The sequence below is a fragment of the Scylla paramamosain genome, chromosome 27 (assembly GCF_035594125.1).
Source record: "Scylla paramamosain isolate STU-SP2022 chromosome 27, ASM3559412v1, whole genome shotgun sequence".
Lineage (NCBI taxonomy): Eukaryota > Metazoa > Arthropoda > Malacostraca > Decapoda > Portunidae > Scylla > Scylla paramamosain.
The window spans coordinates 1-9,757 of record NC_087177.1 but is presented as its reverse complement, the minus strand read 5'-3'; the positions used below and the strand labels follow the sequence as shown (position 1 = coordinate 9,757).

The 9,757-nt window shown below is 42.2% G+C and overlaps 1 protein-coding gene across 10 annotated transcripts; it reads right to left on the bottom strand.

Moving 5' to 3' along the window:
• Nucleotides 1-3,719: 3,719 nt before the first annotated feature.
• On the bottom strand, nucleotides 3,720-9,676 carry LOC135113977 (interleukin enhancer-binding factor 3 homolog). 10 transcript variants are annotated; one of them, XR_010275144.1, is made up of 8 exons: nucleotides 9,328-9,370; nucleotides 9,099-9,201; nucleotides 8,376-8,510; nucleotides 6,135-6,326; nucleotides 5,915-6,005; nucleotides 5,234-5,282; nucleotides 4,751-4,940; nucleotides 3,763-4,317 (listed from the first exon to the last, which is right to left on the bottom strand). XR_010275144.1 is itself a non-coding variant. In XM_064029541.1 (6 exons), exons 3-6 carry the CDS (start codon nucleotides 8,403-8,405, stop codon nucleotides 5,257-5,259), a joined length of 339 nt encoding a protein of 112 aa, XP_063885611.1. In that variant the 5' UTR covers nucleotides 8,406-8,510; nucleotides 9,099-9,201; nucleotides 9,328-9,369; the 3' UTR covers nucleotides 4,989-5,256. The 10 variants fall into 10 exon arrangements, 3 of the variants coding, with proteins under 3 accessions (XP_063885610.1, XP_063885609.1, XP_063885611.1); XR_010275143.1 differs by having other exon boundaries at nucleotides 3,765-4,317; nucleotides 4,751-4,982; XR_010275145.1 differs by lacking the exon at nucleotides 5,234-5,282 and having other exon boundaries at nucleotides 4,033-4,317; nucleotides 9,328-9,366.
• Nucleotides 9,677-9,757: the final 81 nt, after the last annotated feature.

Genomic DNA, 9,757 nt, shown 5'->3' with positions numbered 1-9,757 from the left:
TCTCTCTCTCTCTCTCTCTCTGTTAGTAAATATTCTCACTACGTGTCACTCTGGCAGTGGTGGTGGTGATGGTGGTGGTGGTGGTGGTTGTGTTGAAGAAAACAATGGAATGCAGAGAGCAGTGTATAAACATGTCTAGCCCAGGAACACAGTGGACACCCATAGCCTAGTTAGCAAAAGAGTTCACTGACCCCTACCACTGAACGCCCTTATAGTATCTTAATATAAAGCCTTCCTATCTTAATGTCCTTAACCTTAATGTCTAGCCCAGGAACACAGTGGACACCCATAGCCTAGTTAGCAAAAGAGTTCACTGACCCCTACCACTGAACGCCCTTATAGTATCTTAATATAGAGCCTTCCTATCTTAATGTCCTTAACCTTAATGTCTAGCCCAGGAACACAGTGGACACCCATAGCCTAGTTAGCAAAAGAGTTCACTGACCCCTACCACTGAACGCCCTTATAGTATCTTAATATAGAGCCTTCCTATCTTAATGTCCTTAACCTTAATGTCTAGCTTCAGGAACACAGTGGACACCCATAGCCTAGTTAGCAAAAGAGTTCACTGACCCCTACCACTGAACGCCCTTAGTATCTTAATATAGAGCCTTCCTTTCTTAAACCGTGGAAGGATGGAACTGAAAAGGGTAACAAACGTATATTGAGATTTTTTATGAGCTTTTCTCCTTAATTAATGGAAGGAGAGAAGTAAAAGGGTAAGAAATACGTGAGCTAAGATGAACTGATGCTTTTTTCTTCTTTCTTCTTTAATGCATTCTTTCACGCCAACATGCATTTCACCCCGTTAATTACGGTTCTAGTGTTTACGTTAATTGGAAGGAGAAATATTGGCCAGAATTCGGTGTTTTTTTCCGTTCCCTGTTTAAATGTACGGTTCATTTTTCTCATTGTGTCTTTTTCGTGATATCTGAACACTGGTGACGCAACATTCACTCCTTATGAATCTGAAGGAAGCATCACGTCACCTAAACTGCTGATATCTCTTTATGGTTCCTTAGGTAAATACGAGCAAGATAAACTAATGTAACGCCGCCCCCCTCCGGTTCCCCCCTCCTCCCTCCTCCTCACCGGTCCGATCAGAGCTCTAATGAGACTGGGCAAAGATCTTCACGGTGAAGAAGAAGAAAGGAAGAGGAAGAGAGAAGAAGCACGCACACACAATAGAAAAAAAAAAAACATTTTTGATTGGTAATGGTTCTCGCCTTCATCGTCATGGCCAGAGGGTAAGGAGAGGTTAATGATCACACAGTACCTACAGTGTGGCTTTAATAGGAGGAACGAAAAATATAAAAATAGCAAAAATAATTAAATGAATAATACTGATGGGATTCTTTGGGTTGATTGACCCACTATGACACTTGAAATTCTGGTATGGCATATACACTTATACTCCGTTACTTAACACTACGAATACACAAGAAAATAATTACTTTTATAACTCCTCAAGACCACCATTCATTCTGGGCACCGTTATATCCCTAAATAACGTCACAGCCTTCCTCCATCACTTCTCTACGGTAATAATATTGCCCACAACACATTCACAGTAGACTATATTTGACTAAAGAAACATTACATGGCCCTAACACTTTCCCAAGACTGTGGCCTGTCTCCACGTGGGACCAACACCGGCTATTTTATCTGTTGCCAGAGGGAAGGGGAGACGCCATTCTGTCGCTGCAATACAGTCACTATATCTTCACTAGAGACATGGATAATAAACATGAACACAGTAATATTCACTTCTAAATAAAAAGAAAAATCAAATATTTCAGAGCTACGAGACCCACCTGTTGCCAGAGGGAAGGGAGACGCCATTCTGTCAACACGTACAGTCACTATGTCTTCACTAGAGACATGAATAATAAACATGAACACAGTAATATTCACTTCTAAATAAAAGAAAAATCAAAATATTTCAGAGCTACGAGACCCACCTGTTGCCAGAGGGAAGGGAGACGCCATTTTTGTGCTCTCTCCCTCAACACCCTGAGGCATCTGAAGTTAACAGGAACCGTAGCTAGTTCTCTCTCTCTCTCTTCTTTCACAAATAATTTTGCTGAACCGTGAGTTTAAATAAAAATGCAGGAATAATTGGCTAGCAAGGTGAGCATATAGGCTGGACATTAGTTGAAGTTAATAATTGAATTCCTAAGAAGTACTAACATATTTTATGAAGCTAGGGTATGATACCTTATGAGTTACTGGTAGGCTGACGCAACATGATGTAATTCTATTATTCGTATTACCATTGATTAGAGAAAACTACAGTTGAAATAAGTAAAGACTATTTATAATAAATGTTTCAAGACTTTTAAATCACTCCCACGAATACACGCCTTATAAAAATACTTTTTTCATATAATCACTAAACCTTTAATTACCGCTATTATCCTCCTCTTCACCGCAAACTACAAAGAAAGAAAACAATTATTGGGGAGACTCAAAGAAACTCACTAGCTCTGCCCTTGGACTGCTATCATCCTTCAACATTGAGAGTACTATGAGAACTGCTGGTATGGACAGAGGAAATGAGAGAATAGGAAGTTAATTTAGTTTTCCATAAGCTATAGAACTGTTGAAGAGGCTGGTACAAAAATGAGCCTAAAATGTCATAGGTGGTTACAGGACAAGTTGCCTACAAAGGATTATATTAACAGATACACTATTTGATAAGCTGACAGTGTTTCTGGATGTATAAAGGAAAATAGTAATAAGTGATAATTTACCTAACTGCATTGGTGATAAATGAAGGCGTTGAGGCAAACGTCAGGGTGTGAGAGGTAAAGGTGGACACACAGGGAACTTGAATGACAATACTGGTGTGGTAAACTGCTTCATTAATTCCACTCTGATCAAATGATTACCTCTTGCACAATTACAGTTCCTTCAAAACCAAAACCAACACCAGCTTGATAAATTGCAATCAATGTTTCAAATTCATACCTCTTGCACTTACACTTCCTTCAAAACCAAAAACACCAGCTTGATAAATTGCAATCAATGTTTCAAATTCATACCTCTTGCACTTACACTTCCTTCAAACCAAAAAACACCAACATGATAAATTGCAATCAATGTTTCAAATTCATCTTAACCTCAATTATATACAAAAATTGAAAAAAAGAAAAAAAATACTTGCTTTTATAACCTTTACATACATACACATTAAAGAAATTTTCATTATGTATTCAAACTCATAACATTTTGTGTAGTAATATTTAAAAAGCTGACCATCCCAGGACTCAGCTCCAGCCAGTTGTGTTTGGGGAGAAAGTTTCAACCAGAAGAGAAATTAAGGTACTGAGATTCCAGCCAGAAGTCACCAGAACCTAACCAAGGGCCAGGTTCTAGGGCTTCCTTACACCATACACATTAAACCAAGTGGTGAGACTGACTGCTAAACTAGAGTACAGCTTTCATTTAACCCATAAAGAGTGAGTACCTTTAAATAAATAGATGAGTTAAATACCTTAAACATCTGAAACTGGATGCCATTTTTGTCAGGAAGCTAAATAAGTGTTGATGTGATGAGTTCTTGCACACTTTTGTTTTCAGTAAGTAGGGCTTGTCTGTCACTGTCCCATCACCACAGCCCTCTCATCACCCACTCCACTCCACAACCAGAACACTAGATGAGTGATCTGACACAAGCAGGAATGAGTGACTGACCCCTTCTCCTGTGCCTGTCTTTCACAATCAGCTGCATTTGATTTGCATTCATCGCAGGCTCAGCACCGACCATTTACAAGGAGCACCCACACTTCATGGGCTAAGTAAATAAATGGGAAAAGAAAATACGTCAAAATCATAAATAAGAATTCCGTTAAATGTCAGTCTTCTAACTCTGGCACTAAGTAACAGAGCTGGAACAAAATAAAGGTAAACACTGGACTGGAAGAATTTACACGTGGAAAAATTGAATTCCACGTCACTCGTCAGACTGCAACATTTAGCACAGACCATCACTTCCTTTCCACAGGAGTTTTGCCTTAAGCCACTCAGGTCCAGTTCAGTACATTCCCTGCCTTCAGCAAGCAGCAACATACAAGACAACACTCACAGACAGGACTTCAGGTTAAAATGCTATGTAGCTACCTATCTACTTTGTCATTATCACGTAGCAGACTCTACAGCCACGTGTGCGAGGGACCGCCTGCCCCGCACACCGCCGCCAGTACCCAGGCAGCTAGTACTTCTATTAAGCGGAGATCTCCAAGGTGGATTCTACCCCGTACAGTCCCAGTATTGCTGTGTTGGCCAGGAAGAACTTGGCTTTCTTCACATTTGTCCCTGCAAGTAAAGAAAATTCCACTTAGCACAAGTCCAGTCAGTGATCAAGAGGACTAAATGTTGCAGCAGGCTAAAGAATATTCCTGCAAAAAATGAGTAATGTAGTGAAAGATAAGACTTAACATCTGCATCTTCAGTCAAGTGATGATTAAAACTTGCTTTATTTTCTCCTTCAGAATAATCAACATAATTTCATTGTGAGGGAGTTCCAAGGCTGTACAGGATATCAGAGTATCCTTGCTTGGTGACTGAAATATATTCCTAGTAACTATGGGTTAAGATATGCTGCTGCAGAGACCTCCAAGTTCAACTGTTCTATGTGAGACTGTACCCAAAACACAGAGATGGGTTTTGTTGCCTTGAGATGCCACCTGGTACTACAGAAGCTTCTTATTTTGTCTTGTCAGACTCACCTGGTCAGTCTACAACTCACCCTTGCCTGAGAACTCCTTGCCATCGATGTCGGCGGTGACGGTGAAGAAAGGCTTGTTATCCCTGGTGGTCTGGTTAGTGTTGTACAGCAGGCCAGGCTTCATCTGGTGCAGCACCATCACGGGGTGCATGGACGCCGCACCTTCTGAGACCTGCTTGGCCGGATTGGGAACTTTCACAGGTTCAGTTGACTGGAATGGAAAGTTTGATTCTGCTTTCATTGGCTCGGTTAACTGAAAGAAATAAAATACAAAAGAAGCTTGATATGGCAAGGCAAGGACACTTCATGTGTATATTATCATCAGCTATACTTCACTATGTTCATGGTCATATTCTGACAAATTCACGAGTGTTTCTCCTTCTAATCTCACAGTGTTTCTCCTTCTAATCTCACTATCTATACTCTCAATTCTTTACTGATTATAAAAACACAATGAAATGGCTGCCACTTTCTTGCTGCCCCAGATGCCGCCACCATCACAACCTGGTGTGGTGTGAAGGCTCCACTCAAGCACTCACTGCCTCAGGCCACTCTGTAATTGGAACTAGTCACAGAGGGCCAAGTACAGCTCACTGGGCTCTTAGGGGAGGACTTCAACAGGTGATGGTGGGAATGGACATCACCCTCACCTAGCTAAGAATTTAAAGAGTTCCTATTTATCTTCCTTATCGGAATATCTTTCACTACATTGCTTGAATCTTTCAGCCTGGAGTTAGCTATAAGGGCATTTCTTCTAGCACTGTTTTGTGGTTAGGTTAATATTATGATAATGGAGAGAAAGCATAATTTACTTGGGAAGCTGCCTTTATAACAAGCAGTAAGATGCAAGGGGGTGGGGAGCAAAGGAACACAAAGATACCAAACCTTGTCAACTTTACGGGAAGAAAAGAAAATTGTACGTCTAACTCCATTCCCCTTCAACTTTCAAATCAACTCCTGGTAACTCATTCATCATCATCGTCAACATTCTATTTGTCCCCATCTCTCTCATTTCTTCCAGTAATCAATTTTAAGGTCATTTGCAACAAGGGTACCACTCACAACACCTCCCAGGACAAGGACACCAGCACAGGAGCAACACCAGGAACCACAACGCCTGATAAAATTATGAACCTAACATAGTACGAAAAACTCATATATGGCTTCATACACCATCCTCCCTACCTCCAGGCTTCTCCCAGGGGCGCTTGCGGGTCTCTGCCTGCCGTTCCCCCTCCTGCACTGAGGCATCCCTGTCGGACACCATCACGTGGGACTGTTGGGGAGAGAGTCACAGAGAATGGAGTCTAAACTAAACCTAACAAAATTAAACACAATCTAAATCAAATATAAGACCACTGCCATCATTCTAACACTGCCGTCCCATGTTCCTCTCATCCCTCACCTCCTGTCCCTCCATTTTCATGTCCATATCAGGTGCATGCATGTCTGTGTTGCGGTGGTTGTCCTGGCCAGCCGTGTCCGAGCTGTTCTGGTTGAAGTTGAGATTGGCGGCAGGTTGACCGTTCAGTTCGGGGGCTGGGAAATGCGTCCACGGCAGGCTCAGGCACAGCTGTACGCCAGTTTCCACCGCAACCTGAAGTATATAGATGAAAGGAAAAAAATAAAGGAATAGAGAGAGAAGGAGAAAGGAAAAACATGAATGAAATTGAGATGGAAAAAAAAAACAAGGGAAAAAAATGAATGAAGCAAAGAAAATAAAGTACAAAACACATAAGAAAATTCCCACTATTTGCCATCTTCTTCATAAATCAACACACACACACACACACACACACACACACACACACACACACACACACACACACACACACACCCTGAAATATCTCTCAATGTCTCTGTTTGTCTCTTTCTCTCTCCATCTCTGTTACTTTATCCCTGTCTCTGTCTGTCTCTCTGTCAGTGTATGCCTCTTGGTCTGTCTAACCCTGCCTCTGTCTATCTCTCTCTCTGTCAATGTATGCCTCTCTCTCTCTCTCTGTCTGTCTAAAACTCTCTCTCTCTCTCTCTGCATCTCTGTCAGTCTATCCCTCCCTCTCTCTCTCTCTGTCTGTCTGTTTGTCTGTCTGTCTCACAAATACTCACACATACTCACTTGGTTGGCAGGTTGATCCTCTATCCACGTGGAAGTCCCTGTACAAAAAACACCTGTCTATTTTCACCTGTCATCCCCATCCATAAATCTGACTGTCTTCTTTTAAGGCTCTCTAATGACTCAGCAATACAGGAGCTGTGAAAGATGGTTACACACATTTGAGTGAAGTGTGAATAAAGGCTGAGGATTTAAAAGATGGTTTGACAATATTTGAGTGATATGTGAATAAAGGTTGAGGAAGGTGTCTTCATAAAAAGAGAAATTATTGAATATTCTGTGCAAGAACTGAGATGAAAAACTACCTTGAGAAAGTACATTACCTTCATGAAACAGACCAATTATTGAATATTCTGTGCAAGAACTGAGATGAAAAACTACCTTCCTCCTCGTCTTCTTCACAAACAATGCAGTCTCTCACCCAATATGGAAGCAAATGTGCATGATCTGTGACGTCCCTTCATCCATGACTGTCTCCTCCTCCTCCTCCTCCTCCTCCTCTGTGGTGGGGCGGTTCCAGGGGCGACTCAGGTTAAGCTGGTTGGTTAGGTTTTGTCTGCATAGAGGTAGTAACCCTTGTCTGGCAGAGCGGAAGTTAGGTTAGGTTAGGTTAGGTTAGGTTGCATTAAGTTAGGTTAGGTTAGGTTAGGTTAGGTTGCGTTAAGTTAGGTTAGGTTAGGTTAGGTTACGTTAAGTTAGGTTAGGTTAAGTTAGGTAGAGAGAGAGAGAGAGAGAGAGAGAGAGAGAGAGAGAGAGAGAGAGAGAGAGAGAGAGAGAGAGAGAGAGAGAGAGAGAGAGAGAGAGAGAGAGAGAGAGAGAGAGAGAGAGAGAGAGAGAGAGAGAGAGAGAGAGAGAGAGAGACATAGAAAGACAGAGAGAGAGAGAAAAATAGACAGACAGAGAGATGTAAAGATAGAGAGGTAGAAAACAGAGAGAGATAAAAAGACATAGAGAGACTGATAGACAGATTAATGGATAGGTAGATAGATAGATAGATGGATAGATAGATAGATAGATCAATAGACAGATAGATAGGTAGACAGATAGACTGATTGATAGATACATATATGGATGAAAAAGTCAGATAGGAAAGCAAGAACAACAACAACAACAACAACAACAACAACAACAACAACAACAACAGACAAGCAACATAAACAACAGCAACAAACACACATATATAACTACTACATACACACACACACACACACACACACACACACAGACAGAGAGTGATAAAGAAAGAGAGAGAGAGAGAGACAGTACACCCAAACATAGACACCTGGCTTCCCATCCCGTACTCTGCAACACAACAACAACCATCAATGCATCAAGCAACATGCTATATAATTCTTTCAGTTATTTCCACTCCCTTCATTCCCCTACTCTGTTTTCCCCATTCCTTGACTCCTTATCCCCACTTCCTTCTCTCATCTATACTTGTTTTCCCCATCCCTCAACTCTATCCCCATTCCTTTCTCTCCTCTAACTGTGAGCCCATTCATCTACTCCATCACTAGCTCAAGAACTAACCGTTTCCTTGGGCACCCCTGGGTCTGGCATGCTCCTGTCAGGGGAGAGGGCAGGGAGGGATGAGATGCTGAACAGGTCCACCTCCTGCAGTTCCCCTTGCAGCACCCGCCGTGCACTGACGACTGGTGACGTCAGCTGTGGAGGAGGTGTGGGGTCAGGGTAGCCAAAATATTAAACGGTAATGCTTAATACTTTCAAAAGACTCTAATTGAATTGACATGGGTTTTCAAATGTTTCTATGGTTCTAGTGACAGATTAACAAGAGAAACACCCTTAAGAACCTGGCTATTTCTGTTCCTCTGCATTCTCTCATCACGGTGAGGCTACAGGAATGTCAAGAGTGTTTCTATGGTTCTAGTGACAGATTAACAAGAGAAACACCCTTAAGAACCTGGCTAGTTCTCTGTTCCTCTGCATTCTCTCATCACGGTGAGGCTACAGGAATGTCAAGAGTGTTTCTATGGTTGTAGTGACAGATTAACAAGAGAAACACCCTTAAGAACCTGGCTATTTCTGTTCCTCTGCATTCTCTCATCACGGTGAGGCTACAGGAATGTCAAGAGTGTTTCTATGGTTCTAGTGACAGATTAACAAGATTTCTACATAATTAACAGGAGAAACACTCTTGAGCACCCAGCTAATCACCTGTGGCCTTGAAAAACAGTCACAGTGAGAGAGTAAAGCATTTCTGAATACGGCAAAAGGAGGAGGCCAGCTACTCACCAAACTTGCCGGCCTGCATTTGGGGGAACGTGACGTCACTCTGGCACGTCACCTTCTGCCCCTGACCCACACCCTGCACCTCAATCACATCCTCCAAGTTTTCCTGCAGGATGAGAAAAGGAGGAATTAGGTTAAGTTAGGTTAATATTAGCAAGTGTTTATGTTCTATATAAAAGTTGCTTCCTAGGTGTTTTATCATGTTTGGTTCTATTGTAGTCCATTATCACACCCTTGTGCATTTCCTGGTGGTGGTGATGGTAATGACAGTGGTGAAGGTGCATGGCAGTACCTGGAGGGGTTGGGCAGGGTCACCATCACCATCTTGCCGTCACTTGCTTTCACCACCAGAGAGGAGCCACACGGGTCAACCTGGTGAGGAGAAATAATGAGATTTGTCACCACCAAACTGTCTGGATTGAGAGGTAGTTACAAGTGCTGGAAGAGAGAGAAGTAGAGAGGTGCACTGGTGATGTTAATAAATGAAGTGTTATATGGCAGTAAGGCATCTCAACTTTTTATCATGACTCAACAAGGAGCAAGGAGCAGGCTTCTCTCTCTCTCTCTCTCTCTTATTCTTTAACTCTCCTCCAGACTCCCTCTCTCTCCCTGCTTGCCTTTCTCCCGTCTCTCTTTCTCTCCCTCGCTCCTCTTCCCCTCCC